Consider the following 22,146-nt stretch of genomic DNA (forward strand, 5'->3'; position numbering starts at 1 on the left):
CTAATGTCAGTAAATATTAAGTTTGGGGTAATGACACTGATCCTGGATCAGCATTTAAATGTACCTTTGAGTTTATTGTAAGGTATTCTTATTATACTGCAGTGGAGAACAGAGTGACACATCTCAAACCATAGTGGACACAAAAATACTAATCTTGATCTCATGAATTAAGACTTTCTACTTCACTTGTTGAATATTGTAACTGTGTTATCAGTATTCAGCAGCTTATTTTAAACTAAAATAAAGAATCTCCAGAGTATACCCCCTTGCCGCTTTATATTTTCTCAGCTCACGCCTCCTTCTCACCTTTTCATCCCCTAACCAGTTTGTGTTGAGACTGAGCTCGTGAACACACATGCAGACACTCCAGGAGACAGGGACTTAATAGGAAACTAGTGTTTATTGAAAAGAGGGGGAGAGGGAGTGCAGACCTGGGCAAGCTTGGGCTGGTGGGTGTGAACCTGGGGCTGAGGGTTGGACTGGAAGCTGGAACCTGTCTGCACTCAGGCAATCACACACACATACAGTTAGAGAGAGGGAGAGAGACACTCGGGGAGTGGCAGCAGGTTAGATAGACTGAATCATCATAGTTTGTATCTCTCACTGTAACCATGGTTTGTGAACTTAATAACAACCACAATGAATCCCAAATGTGTGATTTGACACAACAGAACTGCTTTGTGTAACCTGTAAAAACACATCTGACATCCTTTCATAAGATAACTCATGTATGACGACAACAAGTCAGAAATGAGGCATTTGACAGCATAAATATTAGACTTGGGCAGGAGGTGCCTGATTCCTTTCAAATGAGCATTAAACTGCTCCTGCCAGCTGGCTGTTGATGATAGCGTGCTGCAGATCGCTGTCAGCATTATGCAACACTTCAACCAGCACACAGTAAAAGTACAGCATCTCTTTTATGCATTAGAAGTAACAGGAATACATTGCTGACCAATGTGGTTCTTCCAGTGGAGCCGGTCTAGGAGGAACCAACTGTGTTTAAAGAATGCTGGAGCACGGTTCAGTGCAAAGCTGTGCAGTAGGGCTGAGGGAGTGCTCGGCTGACATGAGAACAGATAATTTACTTTTAATAAGTATCAAACGTGTAAAATGTGTCTGTATTTAAGAAAATATAGCAACTTTTATTAAAAAAACCTTGTTCTGTAAATAGTTCTGCGACTCTAGTGAGACAACAACATTGGCCTGATCTAAATTCTGAGGATGTTCTTGAGTTTTCTTTTATTATTTTTAACACAAGAAACAAAATACAGAACAACAGGACAAAGACAGAAAGAATGTGTACAGAACAGAAGAGTAAAGACAGACATTTGTCAGAAAATAAAAGAACAACGTGGGTGTTAGTGGCTCTGTGGTTTGCTGATACAGGACGGTTAGGGTTTGTGCGTGCGTTCACACTCTCAGAGGACTCTGAGGAGGGTGGCTGTTTGTTGGGGATTGACAGTCAGAATATGTTGTGTTATTGGTTGAGAGAGGAAAGTGAGGTGACCCGGCGTACCTTCCCGTGCTGCACGCTCAGGAAGGAACAGTCACAGCTCCTTGGATGAAACTCCACACACAAGAGATGAGGCAGTGCACCACCAAATAAAACTCTAAATGAAAGGTGAAATAGAAACTGAAAAGCTTACCATGAATGCAGAGCGGTGTACAACCGAGGAGCATCCTTTCTTCATGTCCTTGCCCTCTCTTTCCCCCTCTGCTCTGCCTCATACAGCCCTTGGACCTGCAGGGGAGGAAGGAAGAGAAAGTAGATTCCATCAGGAAGCTGGTTGGTTTCCCCTCCCTCTCCATGCTCCTCCTCAGTGAATGGTGGACACAGTGCTCTCATCACATCAGACACTTGTATAATATTGTCCACTGTCAGGAGGGTCTGTGCAGTGTGGTCCACCTCAGGTTTTTGGTGGAGAAAAGTAGATGCCAGATGGCCTTGGCCATCTCCAGTGTGTCCCTCCCTGTCCATGCAAAGGAAAAGGGGGAAAGGACACTGAAAAAAACAACTGGTAAGATTTACTTAATATAATCTCTGTAACAATGTTTAAGTAAATATTACTGCTGAAATATCAAGTACAACTCAGTTGCCAGTATCAAGTCAAATTTACTCACCACTCAACTAAACTTTAGTAAAAATATAAAGTAAATGTTGTTTAATTATTTCTACATTACAAGTTATATTTAGTTTAACTGAGTAAAGTCAATTATATATTTTCATATACGAGACATTGCTGTCATAAAAATATAAAGTAAATCTTATATATCAGTGATATTTACTGTGATGAAGTCAATAGGTACATTTTATTACATTTATTCTGTTTGACCTTTTAAATTCCTTCTATGTCTGCAGATATATTATTCACTACAATTACGTAAATGTTATTTTGTTTTGATGAATTTGACCAAATCAATGTAATCATTTTCTCTATGCATATACTTTTACCACAAAGCAGCAACTGAAATACAATATATAATGAAATGTTTTATTTTGTTATTAACACCAATGAATCACTAACATTAACATTAAAATTGAAATGTACAATTCAACTGTGTAACATGCATTCAAAGTGAAGCAGCAGCCAAAAATATAACATGGCATTAATGAGAAACATATTCCCATTGATATGCTCTTGCTCTGTTGAAAACGTTTGGAAAAAAATGAAATAAAAATATCATTGTAATTACAGTATACACTGCATTTCTTTAGTTTTCTCCCCAAGATACATAAAGAACAATAAAAGGCCATATCACATGACAAGAAGAAGGTGCTTTTTTAAATATTCAGTTAAAACCTTACAACAGTGCAAATTCACACTTTCAATTCTACTTTACTCTGATGATTCTGACATATGTGAGAAGCACAAGGTAACATGTATCTACTGGGTGTTGGCTGATGTTCCCTCTATGAAGGTGTACATCATCAATGTATGTAGTTGTTTTGTATAAGGCAGATGATGTTAAGAAATGGAGTTATCCTTGAGTGAGAGGATTTGTGCTGTGTGTGCATTCATATTGGGAAGAGTGCGTGTGGTAAAAAAGGGAGACAGAGCAGAGAAAAAGCACAATTTTTACCAAACACACCTGACTCAGTTTGTCCAAGAATGGCCTCAGATTGGTCCCCACGACTCCTCCCTTGGCCTTCATCAGACCGTTTCCCAGTGGCGGCGGGCCAATAGAGGGCGCCGCCCCCTTGAGCCACAAAAATAAAAAATAAATAAAAATTAAAATAAATAAAAAATTAAAAATAATAATAATAATGATAAAAATATCAGTATGTCAATAGTTGTGTGTTTGAAATATGGAATGCAGCCAGTAATATGTGTAAAATATCCTCTGCCTGTCTGAAGCCTCATCAGCTCTGGCCGATAGAGAAAGCGCCCCCAGGAGGCGGGTCGATGTAGCAGTTAAGCCAATTGCTAATTTAAGATATGAATGTATGACATTAAATTCAGCCAATCAGCGTCCTTAAATCGAATCCAAGGAGGGAGATTATTTTATCGCCCCAAGCTCGCCTCTGATAAAATAAGGACTGGGCTCTAGCGGCGCCATTTTTACTAGACGACAATGGCGAGCGCGAACTTTAGTCCTCCAAGACCAAGACCCAACCCTAACTCGGTGGAATCTCTCCTCCAAGATCCGTTTAAGAGGAGAACTTTGTCGGAGAAAGTTGGGGTGAAAGAGCTGGGCCCAGATCAACCTGAGCTCTCAATCAGACAGCAGGCTAGAGAGAAAGGGAAGCAGTATATGGCGGCGGCTTCTCCCGTAGCCGGTACACCGGGAAGGCTTGGCTAGCTGGGTGCACTCATGCTTTTTAAAAGGACGGGGACAGATCCAGCATGGACAGTTACCGGAGTGAGGGATATGAAGCACCTGTCAGAGAAGGTGATGTTTATGTTTCTCTGTAATAATGGTAAGGTATCGACCGACACAACATAGTATCCAGTAGTATCCAAACTGCGCCTGTCGATACCTGCAATCGGTTCTTTTTGTACCCAGATCAAGAGATCAATGACTGTTTCTATGGTTTCGCTTTGTATGGCGGTAAAGCTTGCAGCTTAGTCTGGGGTGGAGTTGGCTGGTCAGCATTCTGAGATTTCTTGTGACCTATCAACATATGGATAATTTAAATATTCAAATGAGCCATGTGTTGATTGCTGATCACCTCAGTTGCTAGGTTACCACCAGGCTGTCAATCAAGCTCTCAGTAACAGAACATAATGTGAGATAATGTCGGTTGTTGGACTGAAATTCTGAAAATGCTCATACAGAAACAGAAGGTGCTGTATTTGTTTTACCCTTTATCTATCCAGATAAAAACATTAAGAACAGTTTCTGTGTGATGGTTATTAGACCTATGTAATCTGAACTGGAAGGGCACGTTGTCATGAGCTGTATCTTGTATATTTATTATTAGCTATGTGGTATGTGTATGCACCTTTATGTAATCTGGTGGGAAAACATTAAAATTTAAAACCGGATCATACCAAACAAATATCTGCTGTGTGTCCCCGTGTATGCAAAGTGTCCTCCTTTTTGATGTGAAGGAAATGGCCACCCTAACACAGAGCAACCGTCGATAACTTCAGGTAATATGTAATATATATATATATAATTCTTCGTTGTACATGTTTGTACAGCTATTAAATAAATATTTGAGCACTTTCAAAATGTATTAGTGGAGTGGTGACATTTACAAAGTAAAAAAATTTATCGAATGAAGTACTCAGTTGGTATCAGTATCGTGTTAAGGGTACTGGTATCGGTACTGGTATCGAACATTTTTAAATGATAGCCAGCCCTACTGACTATTTCACTGAGCACTGGTGTTCTGCAGTTTATGTTAAATTGTATTGCGATGGTTACAGAAACAAAAAAGTATGGCACAGCCCCACCGACAATATTTTTCACCAGCCGCCACTGGGATTCGAATTGAGTTCTGAAGGCATGTTGTAAAACTATTGAGTTTTAATAAAAGATGTTTTGTTGCAGCTCTGACTCTGGTTTTATTTAACAGGTGAAGAAAATCTAATGTTGATGAATTTTGGAGTAACAGCAAGCCTGGTCTCATTCAATATGCATATTTTGCAAAGCTGCTAATGTGAAAAAGAAAAATGAACAGTAAAAACATTCTACAACAACATATTGTATTGTGAAGTATTAACAGCTATTTACTGGCAACTTTAGTTGCCAGGTAACCTCTGTAATTTGAATAGAATACAAGATAATGTTGTAAACTAGATTTTTCCAAGAAAAACAACAACAACAACAACAACAAATTGCTGTAATTTATATTCAACAAAAACCTGTAAAAGTGATCCTGTAATATACTGTAATCCTTTTTACAGTAATTAACAGCAATTTTACTTTACTGGCAACTTTTTCTGCCAGCTATTTACTGTAAATTCTACAGTCAATGTGTTACAGTGTATGCTCGCACTGTGCTTTCATTATAATTCAATTTATTGATCGATAGTTAATAAGTTTTTACCTCTTTCCTCCCGTCTCTCCTGTCCTCGCGACTCCTGGCTCCCTCGCTTCGCGCCACTCAGTGTTTCCAACCAATCAGTGTCTTGCCGGCCGCTCTGACGTTATCTCGTGCTGCATTCAGTGCAGTCGGACATTGGAGATTCACGCTCGTAAATGTCAAATGCCGTAACTTTTCTTTTAATTCGTTGCTGCCAACTGGGGTGGCAGCAGGGGTGGCAAGGCTTTCTTTTAGGGTGGCACTTGCCACCCTATGCCACCCCGGTAGATCCGCCCCTGCACAAGTTGTGTAAAGTTGTTAAGTCGTTCATCTAAGTCATGTTACCAGGATAATATAATAATAATAATAATAATAATAATAATAATAATAATAATATATAGATCAAATATTTTGGTAAAGTTAAAAAGGGCAAAGGTATTTTTGTAATGATGGCCTGTTATTGTTATGTATACTTTGTGTTTAAGAATTTAGTAAAAATGTGAACAGCTTGGGCTTAAAAGTATTAATGCTACTGTAAATGTGGTGTTGGACCTAAATAGCAGTCACTGTTGGTGAACAATGGTACAAATTAGGAGTTTGAATTTGATTTCTGTTTCATTCAGCAGTCATTTTGTACATTTGTAAAATGTCAGTCCAGTGGGTTAGTATATGAACCTTAAAGCTTGATGTCATGTAAATTGCAAAATGAAGATTGTTGTGAACAAAACACTAAGTTGGTTTAAATGAAGTGAAAAAGAAAGATTCTGTTAAATAAAAACAGAGAACAGCCTGCTGAGCGATCACAAGTAACGTCTCCTGTCTCTGCTTTTCCTGCACAAAACAGGATACTATACCTGCTTACGGGTAACTCATGCTTGAGGCCTGTAACATTTTGATAGTTGTTTTATGATTTAATAATCAGTGAGTAACTTTTGGATGTTTTTTCTTCATGTTGCCATCTTGAGCTGTTTTTCCTCTTTGTACAGGAAGAGAAGTTAGACACAGTGAATCTTTTACTCCTTTCCAGTCAGTTTTTATCCATTTGAATTTGACATTTTCAGTGTGTGAGTGGAGAGGACTACAACTGCATGTTATTGTGCAATCCTGTGTTGTATAATGACAATAAAACAGAACTTTAAACCCTCGATAACCCCCTCCCTCTTCTTCCTGATTCAAACACAGCGAGCTACACTCTGTTCATGTATTTCCTTGTTCCCTCCCCCTTCAGATCTACAGTTTGTAGATGGGTGTAACCAACATGAGCAAGAGCTGACAGGCCCCATTCACTGCAGAGACACATGTTGTTGAGATCAGAGCTCAACCCGGCCTCATTTATAAGGAAGTGAAACTCAGACAGTCGTTGTCACTGAGAGGTGAAATGGCGCAGAAAGGAGTTCAGCTGGACCGAGAAACCTTCTCTTGTTCCATCTGTCTGGATCTACTGAAGGATCCGGTGACTACTCCCTGTGGACACAGCTACTGCATGAACTGTATTAAAAGCTACTGGGATGAAGAGGATGAGAAGAAAATCCACAGCTGCCCTCAGTGTAGGCAGACCTTCACACCGAGGCCTGTCCTGGTAAAAAGCACCATGTTTGCAGCTTTACTGGAGGAACTGAAGAAGACTGGACTCCAAGCTGCTCCTGCTGATCTCTGCTATGCTGGACCTGAAGATGTGGCCTGTGATGTCTGCACTGGGAGAAAACTGAAAGCCCTCAAGTCCTGTCTGTTCTGTCTGGTTTCTTACTGTGAGAAACACCTCCAGCCTCATTATGATGTGGCTCAGTTTAAGAAACACAAGCTGGTGGACCCCTCCAAGAAGCTCCAGGAGAACATCTGCTCTCGTCATGATGAGGTGATGAAGATCTTCTGCCGTACTGATCAGCAGTGTATCTGTTATCTCTGCTTGATGGAGGAACATAAAGGCCACGACACAGTCTCAGCTGCAGCAGAAAGGACTGAGAGGCAGAGAGAGCTCGAGGTGAGTCGACAAAACATCCAGCAGAGAATCCAGGACAGAGAGAAAGATGTGAAGGAGCTTCAACGGGAGGTGGAGGCTATCAATCGCTCTGCTGATAAAGCAGTGGAGGACAGTGAGAAGATCTTCACTCAGCTGATCCGTCTCATGGAGAAAAGAAGCTCTGATGTGAAGCAGCAGGTCAGATCCCAGCAGGAAACTGAAGTGAGTCGAGTCAAAGAGCTTCAGGAGAAGCTGGAGCAGGAGATCACTGAGCTGAAGAGGAAAGACGCTGAGATGAAGAAGCTGTCACACACAGAGGACCACACTCAGTTTCTACACAACTACCCCTCACTGTCAGCACTCAGTGAATCTACATCCAGCATCAATATCCGTCCTCTGAGGTACTTTGAGGATGTGACAGCGGCTGTGTCAGAGCTCAGAGATAAACTACAGGACGTTCTGAGGGACAAATGGACAAACGTCTCACTGACAGTGACTGAAGTGGATGTTTTACTGTCACAACCAGAGCCCAAGACCAGAGCTGGATTCTTACAATATTCACGTGAACTCACACTGGATCCAAACACAGCAAACACACTGCTGTTATTATCTGAGGGGAACAGAAAAGTAACAAAAATGAGTCAACAACAGTCTTATTCTAGTCACCCAGACAGATTCACTGAATATTATCAGGTCCTGAGTAGAGAGAGTCTGACTGGACGTTGTTACTGGGAGGTGGAGTGGAGAGGGAGAGGAGTTGGTGTAGCAGTCGCATACAAGAATATCAGCAGAGCAGGGAGCTCGAATGAATGTTTATTTGGACGCAATAACAAATCTTGGTCATTATATTATTACAATAACAGTTATAACTTTTATTACAACAATGTCCAAACTCCTGTCTCAGGTCCTCAGTCCTCCAGAGTTGGAGTGTATCTGGATCACAGTGCAGGTATTCTGTCCTTCTACAGCGTCTCTGAAACCATGACTCTCCTCCACAGAGTCCAGACCACATTCACTCAGTCTCTCTATGCTGGACTTTGTCTTTATCTTGAATCCACTGCTGAGTTCTATAAACTGAAATAGACAGAAGTCATTTCAGGGACTTTGTGTTAAACTCTGAGTTTGAATCCTTAAACTGATTTTGTCTTCATGTTTGTTGCTGAGAGCTGATTGTTGTGGCGTTTCTTCACTGCACAGAGATCAGCTGTCAATCAAACATTGTGGGCGGTACTTTGACATCTTCTCATTAGTTGTCCTGTAAATGTTTGAGTGTGTTTAGGTGGCGCTCCTTCCTGTGTCTGTTCAGCCATACATTTTTTGGTGTAGTAATATTTATTAGGTTAACTGTCACAATTGTTATTTTCTAATTGTAAGTATCAGTGAGAACTGGAATTATTCAAGTAAAACTATATATGTCTTTCATGTAATAAATAAACTGTGTGGGAAGAGTAAGTTTTATTGTGTATTTTCACATAATATTCAAAGGTTTCATAGTCATTGCCCATGAACTTAGAAATACCAAGTAAGTTTTAATAGTGTTTGTAATAGTGTTTTGAATCCGGGACTGACTGTATAATTAATAGTTCGCTAGATGCTGTGGATAAATGGCGGGTTTGCCAAAATGATGAGTTTCCTTCGCATAATGAACTCAAGGCAACGACAGAGTACACAACCGCTACACATAGGAGGGGAAGGGAGGAGAGAAAACGTTTCAAATATCCGCAGCGTCGGTTTGGAGAGCCTCTACCAGACCTCACCAAAACCCTGCTGCTAATCATTATTTAAGCTAAAGAGGAAGCTATGGTTTTTGTTCATTTGCAGTGTACTCGTAGTTTGCCACAAATCTAAAATCTTACTGAGACAGAGCAAACAGAGGTCAGGAGAGATGTTCATTCCCACAAAATGTCACTCAGTTTATCAGGATAAATATGATTTCATTTATTGGCATTTCAGATTTGTTTCTTACTGTGGCTGTATATTTTTATTCCATATATGAAAATACTTTATGTGTCTTATTTCAACTAAAAGAACCACCACTTGTAGAAATGATGCACTTTCCATCTTTTTGAGTTGTTATAGAGCTACTGATGAGCCTTAAGTATCTGAAATTCAGATTCATTTGTGGAAATTGGAAAAAATTCAAATGATCTATCCAAAAACATTTCCTGTGATCATTTTCTTCCACATGCTTCATAAGGACCATCACCTTGTTTGGATCCCTTTCTTTCTAATCCCCTCGTCTATATTTTGCTCATAATTTGATATGAAGCCTCATTGTTCTCTATTCTGATTCCGTTTACACTGTTTCAATTTGGATTCTGCATTATTCTTGATGCATATGACACAGCTCTCTCTCAACAACGTGAATCTAGACCAGCAATGCTCTTGGAGGAGAGGAACAGAATCACAGCGGCAAAAATGCAGGATTTTCTTCATTTAAGATTTAACACATGTGGAAATGGGTGTAATGTTTTAGATCAGAGCCATATTTTCAAATATTATCCAAAATACATTGGTTTGACAGTGGTACAGTTCATTTTGGTTACATGATCCTCTAGTTTTAATGTAGTATTTCTTGTAGTATTCTGTAGTTTTAATGTATTATTTTGTCTTTGTGTTTTTGTCCTTAAGCCCAAAGCAACAACTTTGTACAGTTGACACAGTGCCATCTCAAACAGCAACTACAGCAAGCTGTGTCACAAGAAAAGCCATCTGGCTATTCAGGTAAAAACAAAATTGTGTAGTGCTTTGCAATTCATAAGTTGTAAGAGGTTTACCATCATCACAGAATATACATACTATTCCAAATGAAAATGAAGCAGAATATGTACTATGCACCTGAACATGGATTCACATATATTTTACAGGATATCAGCAGAGAGGAAGTTCAAGAGGACCAGGCTGAGCAAGTCCTGAGGATCTGTGTCTTCCACACAAGTGAAGAAGATGAAGGTGCATCCGACACTGATGTGTCCATTGTTATTGAAGGGACTGAGGTACTTGACAACTATGGAAGTGTTACAAAGGCCTGTCTCCTGCTCATGAGCATCATTTATGCCATGAATTTGAGTTACCCCCCAAAAACAAAGTACACTTTGGAAGTTTTTCAAAAGCTTCTTCTAGAGCTTGATGTCCTTAAGCTGTCCCCGAAAATCCTGTCTCTGCGAAACAAACTTGAGTCTGAGTGCACATGTATACGGCACAGTTGTTAATGTGGCTATTTGTCTATTTTCTTATTTTTCTCTCGTTTTAATGATGTCATTTTTATTTGAACTTGTTGCACTGTATTAAATACTGTATGTGGCCATGTGGAGTGGCTACGTTTTGGGGACAAAAGAAAAGAAGTTAGATCAGCATTTTCAAGTTAAACCAGAGGTTCTCAACTGGTGGCTCGTGGGGCCATTTTTAATGGGTCACGGATGTGAGTGTGGGCATGAAAAGAGCGAGGGGCCAAATATCGCACTTTTTAGTGTCAAGATGCTCTGCTTTTTGTAGGATATTACTCATGATACAGAAACAGACGTTTAGAACCTCAGAGCAAAACACTGTTCTTTAAGATAAAAAGGAATAGTAAGCATGTCTTTTAAGATGCACCAGCATGTCAAATGTTTTCCAGAGTTTAAGGTTAAAAAACCTCTCCAAACGATAGGCTACGTATGCTCTATGCAAACAGTTCCTGAACTTGTCCTTGTGCCTTTAACAAGCTACCTCAAACCCATTTTAGCCACCCTAAGATGAAATTTCTGTCATCGTCTACTCACCCCGATGCCGATAGAAGGACTCATCATGCTCTTCTGGGAGTTTGCCCAGATGTTTGTTTCTCACAAAACTGCATTGAACGGCAACTTGGCTTCAAACATCCAAAAAATGTCTCCATATTGCTCATCTGAAGTAATCCAAGTGTCCTGCAGCTTACACATTCCTAGATGTTTTGAAAAACAGAACAAAATTGTGTTTTGGCTTTGTTTGCTCTGCTTTGCTTCCACTGTGGTGCTGCGTGAACACGGATGGGCTAGCTGGAAGTTAGTAGTGTGTAAGTTTGTGTGCGGCGTTGGAAGGAGCACGCATTGGAAGAGCAGCAGAGCAAATACAGCTGAAAACACAAGTTTGTTATGTTTTGTACAAACGTCTTGGCATGTGTGAGCTACAGGACACTTGGATTACCTCAGACAAGCAGTATGGAGACATTTTATTGATTATTGATGTATTTTTGGACTTTTGATGCTAAGATACCGCTCACTGCAGTTGAGTGGAAAAAGGTCTCTCAAACTCGCAGAAGAACACGGATGTTAACAAAACTTCACCAATCCTTCTCTTGACAAAGGGGTGAGTAAATAATAACAAAAAAATCATCTTAGGGTGAACTATACCTTGTTGTTGTTTTTGCCATGCAAACTTGCTGGAAAATGTTTTACTGAAAAAATATTTTTTCACTTAAGAAAAATAAATGGGTTGTTAAATTAAACAGTTTTGTTTTTAAAGTCATTGTTTCAATAAACAAAAACATTAAGAACAAATTTAGGCAATTTAAACTGCAGAAAAATGATGTAAAATGTTGTGTAAATGTTACTTAAATATAGTCCATAAATAAAAGTTAGACAAAGTATTTAAAAATGACCTTGAAAAGCCATTGGTTTTAGGTGAGATTGTTCAGTTTGAAGCAGTCAGAGTTGAAGTAAAAACGTACAAAGAGTAGAGAGAGTAAAATTCAATAACCATATTAATAAACATCAGTAAATTACCTGAGGTTTGCTAGTAAAAGAGACTTATATCTGCGAGTAAAGTTTACTTGAAGATTGCCCTTGTAGAATTTACTTACAATTTCTAAGTGCAAAAAACTTTCCTAGGTTTTTCCAAGTAAATATCACTCCAAATGTTTTTCAGTGTAGAGGTTATCACTGCTCATGATGGCTTTTGTTTAGCTGATCTGACATTTCTCTGCTCTCTAAATATATATATATATATATATATATATATATGTTATATTTGTGTTGATGTATTTGTATGTTGTTGTTTCTCTTTCACTGCATAGATCCTTAAATTTAAAGCAGCAGACCTTCCTTTATTGTAGATAGTTTGTTCTTATCATTTTGTACATTTCTAAAGAAATCTGTAATTACATTTATTACATTATTTTAACATTACAATTTGCTAGAGGACATTTGTAGTTGTTGTCTATGTACAAATGAGGAAATGTGAGGTGTTACACAAATGGAATCAACATGATCATAATCAATAAAGAGATAAACAGCTGCTGTGCTCAAGAGGTTTGTATTTGATCCTCAATTTGAAACAAAGAAATGCATCTAAAAGAGTGGTGATCAGGGTTCCTGTAACTGTGATTGATTTACTGCAGCATCACAGGTAAAGTTACTCCACCTTTGTCCAGTACTGAAGTATTAAGCATCAATGACAACGTCAGATTGATTTAGTAAATCAAGCATCAAACTATTTTAAACACAGCCTCCTGTAGCTTCAGTTACTAGCTGAGTAAAAAGTAAAGCACTCTGTGTGGGTCCACATTTACATGAAGCACCGAGGGAGCTCATTGGATTAAAAAAGTCCGTTTCAATTTAAAGTGTGAGCCGCTGTGAGGTGGAAGAACTGCCTTTATGAGTGGAAGTGAAGCTGTGGCTAACTGTGGGGGGAAACTGAGACTCTTGTGAGGGTAAAGAGCAGCAGGTCGGTGACTTTGTGCTGATTTTATACTTAAATATCTCAGTGGTCCCTGAAGGCAACAGTCTGTGTGTTCATTTAGTCACAAAGCAGAATGTGATAATAAAATGTTGTCTTATAGATCAGCTGTGATTCTGATAACATGCTCTTCTACTGCTACTACCTTTACTACGACTACTGTATGACTGCACATCATTTTTATTACAGTAATAATGATCAATATTATGTATCTGTCACTTTGACCAAGTGGCCAGTGACATTAAAGAATAGTAGTTTCCCAGCATGCTCTGTGTTGTGCTGCTGCTGCTGTTTCTGTTGTGTTTGACTGGTCCTCGCTCAGAGGCCGAGGTGCGTTCACTGACCTGGTTCAATGATAACAGCAGTGATGACTGATTCACTGATGTCTGTCTGTGTGTGTCTGGCTCCACCTGCTGTTTCTTATTTTAATTACAGAGGACAATCTACACTGAGGAACTTGTGCACTCTTTTTATTATTTCCCTTCACTACAAAGAGTCTCTGTGATACAACATTGATATGGTGAGATACTGCAGTACTACTTCTTGTCAAACACTATCAGTACACTGCACCAAGTATCTATGTTTCTATTGCACACATGCTCTCAATCTGTGCTTGGACCCCCTTTCTATCATTGAGTAAACTAAGTGACATATTTTATGGATCATTCATGTTATATTCAATGCATAACAGTAAGAGTACAGAACAACTGATACACGGTACAATAACCACAGTGAACACAATAACTGCAGGATGTTTGTGTAAAATGAGCAGTTTGGAGGAATTTGGAGCAAATTATTTCCTTAATTTAAGAGACGAGTTTTCCTGATACTTTTATGTACTTTTTATACAATCCTCTGTTTGTATTTAGTATTTTATTGAGTTTTAACAGTCAATTAATAGACTTTTATTTAACAAATTCAGTGTTTCTTCTTCTTAAATCAGCTCTTTGGGTGTTTTAACTGCGTAGACTTCTTTTCTAATGCAGGACGAGGCCATTTAGCAGAGATATTTGAACCAGTAGCCTCAAATCCCCAAATAGTATTTTCAACATAAGAGTTGAATAATAATTGTAATCTCTCCTCTACAATCTTTTCCCACGTGACCTGAATGCAGCATCAGGCTGTGACTCCTGTGAGCACACTGACAAAGGAAGATACACAAGAGGGCGCCTTCATCCTGCTAACCAGGGATGTAATGGAGGTTAAAGCACCTCAACTCACTTTGTCTCCACTTTTAGTTCAGAACATGTTTTTATGACAATAAAAGATTTATAGTAAAAGTTCATTGTGTCATACATGGTGACAAACGGTGTCCAACCAGTAAAAGTGCAGATACAATCTCTGTGTGGCTTCTTTAAAAATAGATTCAGTTCTCTGTGTGAAGTTAAGGTGGCCATCAAACACAGTTCCAACATATTTTAAACTACTGACAGTTTCTACAGTGGATCCAGTGAGCAGAGCTGGTCCTGACCTCCCTGGGGCCCGAAGCAAAATTCTGTTAGGGGGCCCTCCTTTCTGACCCATGAACCCTGTTAACTATTTGCCACACAGTCCCTGAGTGCTCCCACTACAATTGGGATGTTTACTCCATCTGTCAGTGTGAGAATCAGTAGATCTATACAGAACAGAATGAGGTACAAACAAACTATATTTATTCAATGGAATATGTTCTATAGAATATTAATTAGATATTAACACTATAGACAATATATATGTAGAAAATAATTCAAATATATATACTGTTGTTAATTCATCTTAAGTGTTCTCTAATGTCTGTAAATATTAAATTTGGGGTAATGACACTGATCCTGGATCAGCATTTAAATGTACCTTTGAGTTTATTGTAAGGTATTCTTATTATACTGCAGTGGAGAACAGAGTGACACATCTCAAACCATAGTGGACACAAAAATACTAATCTTGATCTCATAAATTAAGACTTTCTACTTCACTTGTTGAATATTGTAACTGTGTTATCTTGTGACCAGTTAAAGTCATCAGAAATCAGTATTCAGCAGCTTATTTTAAACTAAAATAAAGAATCTCCAGAGTATACCCATACCCATGTTTGCCCATGTGATGAGTCAGTGTGCATAGTAGGGCAATTAACTGAATGACAGTGTGTTCCTGGTGAAAACAAGATATTTTCTTCATGAACATTGTACCAAATGCAGAGAATTGTGTGTAGTGTTTTGAAAAAAGTGTGTTTTAGAACTGCAATTTGAGTGTAAAGCAGGAATTGTGTTTGTAGTTTAGCAGAATTGGTTCAGGGGGTCGGTGCATGAGTTACATGTTGTGGTCATTGTGTCTCAAGTACCAGTAATTGTGTGTAAACAATTGAGAAAAACTGTAATACAAAATATAACACAGACACACACAGACACAGACACACACACACACACACACACACACACAAAAAAAACAACCTTTATTTTGTTCATTTTTACCAGTAGAGCGCGATCGACTGGTTGGGCACTCCTGGATTAAATGTTACTCAGTGTTTTCAGGTTTATGTGCAGTAACGATTAATCATTTAAATAGCATGAGTACATGTGTAATAAAAGTTACTATTCTTACACAGTTCATCTATTATATGAATAAAATTCAAATGTTTAGTTAAGAAATTCTAGTTCTCACTGAATCTTAATTTCACAATATAACAATTATGACTGTTAATTTAATATATGTTACTATATAAAAAAGTCAGTTTTTTGAGTGTATAATTATTATCTTTATTTATTTATATTTTAAAAGTACTTTGTTCTTGTGTGATTTTATATTTTATGCACCAATGCACCAAGACAAATTCCTCGTATGTGTAAAAACCGACCTGGCAATGAACCAGTTCTGAATCTGATTCTACGTGGTGAGTAAAAGGGCTAAAGTGCATAAAGGACTTTAATTTAGACAATGAGTTTGCATCCATTGGTCATTAAGCCTAAAGCACAATCTACCCCACACTTTCTTTTCTTTATATGCAGCTGAGGCACTTGAGGGAAAACATTCACACTTTACAGCTTCCATTTAAAATAATAGTCATATTGCACAAATCCTCTTCTGTTATTGTCTTTGTAAAGTTTTTAATATGTTAATGTTCATTTCCTGTTGTTCTGTTTGTGCTTTTTGACTTCCAGTTCTTGTTTTCTTTCTTTATATTTTCATTGTTCTGTGTTTATTGTTGAGCAGCAAGATAATAAGACAAATTCCTTCTATGGAAAACCTACTTGGCAATAAAACTCATACTGATTCTGATATCTTGTAGTTTCAATTAATTAGATTAGCAAGTTAAAATGATTAAATCATTAATAATGATTAATGGATTGTTTTTTCATTTGTTATAATCAGTTTAATCAATTTATTTACTCTTTTACATTCGTTTCAAATGTTTTGATAACTTATAATCAGTGATTGCATTTTAGATGTTTTTCTTCATGTTGCCATCTTGAGCTGTTTTTCCTCTTTGTACAGGAAGAGAAGTTAGTGTAGGACCTTGTCCTCGTCTTCCTCTACAAGAGACGCTTTATCCGTCTCTTAATTCAACAATCATCGTATTATTTTGATTCTGTTCCACCAGGAGAGTTTTCAAGGCCTTCTTTCCCTTTGACCTTTTTGACCCAGGAGGGGAGGTGAGACTGTGGCGCCGACAGTCTCCTGCACAGAGAGCCTGGTTCTTTTCAGATTCTCAGATGGGATCTCTAAGGTGTCAATTTGTTTTATCCTCTTTAACAGAACACTGACTTCTCCACAGATCTGAATGACACTCCTCACTCAGGTTTTGGGAAACGCTTGTTGTTCTACAAAAGATGGGTTAATAATTAAGTGCCTTTTTGATTGTAAATCAGGGTTAGATATCCCTGAAATGTGTTTACATCTCTTTTAGTCTGACAGGTTCACGTCCAGAGAGAAACTCCTCTGAAATCCACATCTGGTCTCCTGTTACTCCCTTTCCCCCTATCCTTTAAGGTGATTTATGAGAGGTCCATGTACTAGCCCTGACATTCCAATACTGATAGCAGAAACAGCATTTTGACTGATATAGATTTAGTTCTAATTTAATACTATTGTAAAATTTCATCTCCTCCTAATTAACAGATTGCCATCCAGCATGAGAAGGTCGCAAATGTAATGTTCGTCTGATGTTTCTGTCTTCAGATTGGACTGAGTTACAAAATCATGTGTAAAATGTCTGAATGTTTGATGGAGCCACAGCGCCACCTTTTGGTAAGATTCTGGTATAGTTGTAAGAGGACTTTCAAAACAAACTTTGTTTTATAATTGTGTATTATTCCAAATAGTAAATGCCGGACACATCATTTTTGTAACAAGGATTAAGCTAGAACTATACAAAATATGTACAATCCCTCAGTGCTGTTTTATATGCGTGTTTAATGATTATGATTTAATTATTTTAATCAGTTCTACTTTTCCTTTACGTCAAGTAATTTCGGTTATGTTATGTTAAAACATGTGAACTATGTATTAAGTCATGGTGGGTTCTGTGAATGGAGAATTATGATCTTGAAACTTTTAGAGACGATAGGAATAAATTATAAAGTTATGAATATCAAAATATCGGTAAAGGAAGTTACGCGATACGCCTTCAGATTAAAATATATAAGGGATAGACTCCGGTCACTCCCTCTCTTCTGCTCTCTTCTGCTCTTTTTCTTACTCTTCTGTCCTAAAATATTTCGTCCTCCTTCTTACTTTTAATTTCCGTACTTTACTTCGATTTGCGACACGTGTTGAATTTTTCCTCAAGTAATAAATTGCTGTGCTGAAGTACTTTCCTAAGTACTTTTATTTTGAAAGCTCAAGACACAAACGAATTTCTTCTTTTATATTTTTGTAGTCTTATATATAAGATATATAATATATTATATATATATCGTCAAGTATTGTCGCCTGATTCACAGAAAGTGAATTTAATCTAATTCTTGGACTTTCTTGGAGAATTCGCCAGGCCAGCGATTCATCCTCCAGTTAATTTCAAACAAGAAGCTGAATTAGTTTACAGTCAAAACTGAAGACCAACCACTCTAAGACATTTATCATCAGCCAGAAGGACGTCGCAGTAGTTGACTGCTCAAGAAGACGTATAAATGTTTCCAGCCGAACAAAGACATTATTCTCCAGCCACCTTGCCCCCAACGCTCACTAGAGCACACGCCGCGCTGGGCCTTTTGGAAAGATTGCCACTGGAACCAGGGACTACAACTCCCTTCGGCCTGTTGGATCAGTGACGCAAAGCCGCAGTTGAGTTAAAAGCCAAGGACCTGGAATCCTTCCAAGTTCCATCTACAAACAAAGTAGGCTGACTCTCCGGTACACGGCCGGATTCACACACATGAAAAAGAGCTGGTGTCTGTCTGTAAGCTTTGATTCCCATCTTTTACGTTTAAGAGAATTTTAGATTAGGGCCTCTCAGTTCTAAAATTTACTCTTGTAATATTTTAAACTTACTGCCGCATCGCATAATAGTAATAATTCATATATTGTCCACATATTCTGTTACTTGTTGTTGTTTGTTTGCATTATCACTTCATGCTATTTACTCTGCATTAGTTTAGTTAATAAACATATATAACTATGTCCTTGTCGGTGCAGGTTTGATTTGATGCGGGGAAATCGATGAATCGTGTAAAAGAAATCACTACTTCAGAAACATGAGATTAAATATAGATTTTGAAATTTAATAAATTGATTTGAAATTGATTTGATTAGATCTGTGGAATAATGTCCTCCAATTATTCCAGTAACTAAACAACGGAGGTGGTGCCCCATTTTGAGTGTATTATTAATCACCAGTGATTAATTACCTTTCTAATTAAATAGTAGTGTAACCCCTACATTAGACACAGTGAATCTTTTACTCCTTTCCAGTCAGTTTTTATCCATTTGAATTTGACATGAGTGGAGAGGACTACAACTGCATGTTATTGTGCAATCCTGTGTTGTATAATGACAATAAAACAGAACTTTAAACCCTCGATAACCCCTCCCTCTTCTTCCTGATTCAAACACAGCGAGCTACACTCTGTTCATGTATTTCCTTGTTCCCTCCCCCTTCAGATCTACAGTTTGTAGATGGGTGTAACCAACATGAGCAAGAGCTGACAGGCCCCATTCACTGCAGAGACACATGTTGTTGAGATCAGAGCTCAACCCGGCCTCATTTATAAGGAAGTGAAACTCAGACAGTCGTTGTCACTGAGAGGTGAAATGGCGCAGAAAGGAGTTCAGCTGGACCGAGAAACCTTCTCTTGTTCCATCTGTCTGGATCTACTGAAGGATCCGGTGACTACTCCCTGTGGACACAGCTACTGCATGAACTGTATTAAAAGCTACTGGGATGGAGAGGATGAGAAGAAAATCCACAGCTGCCCTCAGTGTAGGCAGACCTTCACACCGAGGCCTGTCCTGGTAAAAGCACAATGTTAGCAGCTTTAGTGGAGGAACTGAAGAAGACTGGACTCCAAGCTGCTCCTGCTGATCTCTGCTATGCTGGACCTGAAGATGTGGCCTGTGATGTCTGCACTGGGAGAAAACTGAAAGCCCTCAAGTCCTGTCTGGTCTGTCTGGTTTCTTATTGTGAGACACACCTCCAGCCTCATTATGATGTGGCTCAGTTAAAGAAACACAAGCTGGTGGACCCCTCCAAGAAGCTCCAGGAGAACATCTGCTCTTGTCATGATGAGGTGATGAAGATCTTCTGCCGTACTGATCAGCAGTGTATCTGTTATCTCTGCTTGATGGATAAACATAAAGGCCACGACACAGTCTCAGCTGCAGCAGAAAGGACTGAGAGGCAGAGAGAGCTCGAGGTGAGTCGACAAAACATCCAGCAGAGAATCCAGGACAGAGAGAAAGATGTGAAGGAGCTTCAACGGGAGGTGGAGGCTATCAATCGCTCTGCTGATAAAGCAGTGGAGGACAGTGAGAAGATCTTCACTCAGCTGATCCGTCTCATGGAGAAAAGAAGCTCTGATGTGAAGCAGCAGGTCAGATCCCAGCAGGAAACTGAAGTGAGTCGAGTCAAAGAGCTTCAGGAGAAGCTGGAGCAGGAGATCACTGAGCTGAAGAGGAAAGACGCTGAGATGAAGAAGCTGTCACACACAGAGGACCACACCCAGTTTCTACACAACTACCCCTCACTGTCAGCACTCAGTGAATCTACATCCAGCATCAATATCCGTCCTCTGAGGTACTTTGAGGATGTGACAGCGGCTGTGTCAGAGCTCAGAGATAAACTACAGGACGTTCTGAGGGACAAATGGACAAACGTCTCACTGACAGTGACTGAAGTGGATGTTTTACTGTCACAACCAGAGCCCAAGACCAGAGCTGGATTCTTACAATATTCACGTGAACTCACACTGGATCCAAACACAGCAAACACACGGCTGTTATTATCTGAGGGGAACAGAAAAGTAACATTAATGAGTCAACAACAGTCTTATTCTAGTCACCCAGACAGATTCACTGGATGGGAGCAGGTCCTGAGTAGAGAGAGTCTGACTGGACGTTGTTACTGGGAGGTGGAGTGGAGAGGGAGAGGAGTTGATGTAGCAGTCGCATACAAGAATATCAGCAGAGCAGGGAGCTCAGATGAATGTGGATTTGGATACAATAACAAATCTTGGTCATTAGATTGTGACAATAACAGTTATAACTTTTGGTACAACAATGTCTCAACTCCTGTCTCAGGTCCTCAGTCCTCCAGAGTTGGAGTGTATCTGGATCACAGTGCAGGTATTCTGTCCTTCTACAGCGTCTCTGAAACCATGACTCTCCTCCACAGAGTCCAGACCACATTCACTCAGCCTCTCTATGCTGGACTTTGGCTTTATTACAGTGTTGGAGCCACTGCTGAGTTCTATAAACTGAAATAGACAGAAGTCATTTCAGGGACTTTGTGTTAAACTCTGAGTTTGAATCCTTAAACTGATTTTGTCTTCATGTTTGTTGCTGAGAGCTGATTGTTGTGGCGTTTCTTCAGTGCACAGAGATCAGCTGTCAATCAAACATTGTGGGCGGTACTTTGACATCTTCTCATTAGTTGTCCTGTAAATGTTTGAGTGTGTTTAGGTGGCGCTCCTTCCTGTGTCTGTTCAGCCATACATTTTTTGGTGTAGTAATATTTATTAGGTTAACTGTCACAATTGTTATTTTCTAATTGTAAGTATCAGTGAGAACTGGAATTATTCAAGTAAAACTATATATGTCTTTCATGTAATAAATAAACTGTGTGGGAAGAGTAAGTTTTATTGTGTATTTTCACATAATATTCAAAGGTTTCATAGTCATTGCCCATGAACTTAGAAATACCAAGTAAGTTTTAATAGTGTTTGTAATAGTGTTTTGAATCCGGGACTGACTGTATAATTAATAGTTCGCTAGATGCTGTGGATAAATGGCGGGTTTGCCAAAATGATGAGTTTCCTTCGCATAATGAACTCAAGGCAACGACAGAGTACACAACCGCTACACATAGGAGGGGAAGGGAGGAGAGAAAACGTTTCAAATATCCGCAGCGTCGGTTTGGAGAGCCTCTACCAGACCTCACCAAAACCCTGCTGCTAATCATTATTTAAGCTAAAGAGGAAGCTATGGTTTTTGTTCATTTGCAGTGTACTCGTAGTTTGCCACAAATCTAAAATCTTACTGAGACAGAGCAAACAGAGGTCAGGAGAGATGTTCATTCCCACAAAATGTCACTCAGTTTATCAGGATAAATATGATTTCATTTATTGGCATTTCAGATTTGTTTCTTACTGTGGCTGTATATTTTTATTCCATATATGAAAATACTTTATGTGTCTTATTTCAACTAAAAGAACCACCACTTGTAGAAATGATGCACTTTCCATCTTTTTGAGTTGTTATAGAGCTACTGATGAGCCTTAAGTATCTGAAATTCAGATTCATTTGTGGAAATTGGAAAAAATTCAAACGATCTATCCAAAAACATTTCCTGTGATCATTTTCTTCCACATGCTTCATAAGGACCATCACC

The 22,146-nt window shown here is 38.9% G+C and overlaps 2 protein-coding genes and 1 long non-coding RNA gene across 8 annotated transcripts in view; 2 read left to right on the plus strand and 1 right to left on the minus strand.

The window, feature by feature from the left end:
* Nucleotides 1-381: 381 nt before the first annotated feature.
* LOC127361012 (uncharacterized) lies at nucleotides 382-3,202 on the minus strand. The gene is made up of 3 exons (XR_007884009.1): nucleotides 3,094-3,202; nucleotides 1,650-1,744; nucleotides 382-497 (listed from the first exon to the last, which is right to left on the minus strand). It is a non-coding gene; the product is annotated as an uncharacterized LOC127361012 (long non-coding RNA).
* Nucleotides 3,203-6,735: 3,533 nt separating this feature from the next.
* LOC127361007 (tripartite motif-containing protein 16-like) overlaps nucleotides 6,736-22,146 on the plus strand; it is a 50,819-nt gene continuing 35,408 nt past the window's right edge. For 4 of the 6 annotated variants that reach the window (XR_007884007.1, XM_051395569.1, XM_051395568.1 and 1 more), the window contains exon 1: nucleotides 6,736-8,385. Coding sequence is in view for 5 of the 6 variants with exons in the window: in XM_051395569.1 (XP_051251529.1) it covers nucleotides 6,855-8,385 (1,531 nt within the window). In the remaining variant the exon portion in view is untranslated. Of the gene's footprint in view, nucleotides 8,386-10,067; nucleotides 10,161-10,303; nucleotides 11,246-22,146 lie in introns of those variants that run through there. The other 2 variants (XM_051395566.1, XM_051395570.1) reach the window with 2 other exon arrangements.
* Nucleotides 19,248-21,391, plus strand: LOC127361010 (tripartite motif-containing protein 16-like). The gene is made up of 2 exons (XM_051395574.1): nucleotides 19,248-19,547; nucleotides 19,595-21,391. The coding sequence occupies exons 1-2, from the start codon at nucleotides 19,353-19,355 to the stop codon at nucleotides 21,020-21,022; spliced, it is 1,623 nt and encodes a 540-aa protein (XP_051251534.1). The 5' UTR covers nucleotides 19,248-19,352; the 3' UTR covers nucleotides 21,023-21,391.

Source organism: Dicentrarchus labrax, unplaced genomic scaffold, assembly GCF_905237075.1.
Source record: "Dicentrarchus labrax unplaced genomic scaffold, dlabrax2021, whole genome shotgun sequence".
Classification (NCBI taxonomy): domain Eukaryota; kingdom Metazoa; phylum Chordata; class Actinopteri; family Moronidae; genus Dicentrarchus; species Dicentrarchus labrax.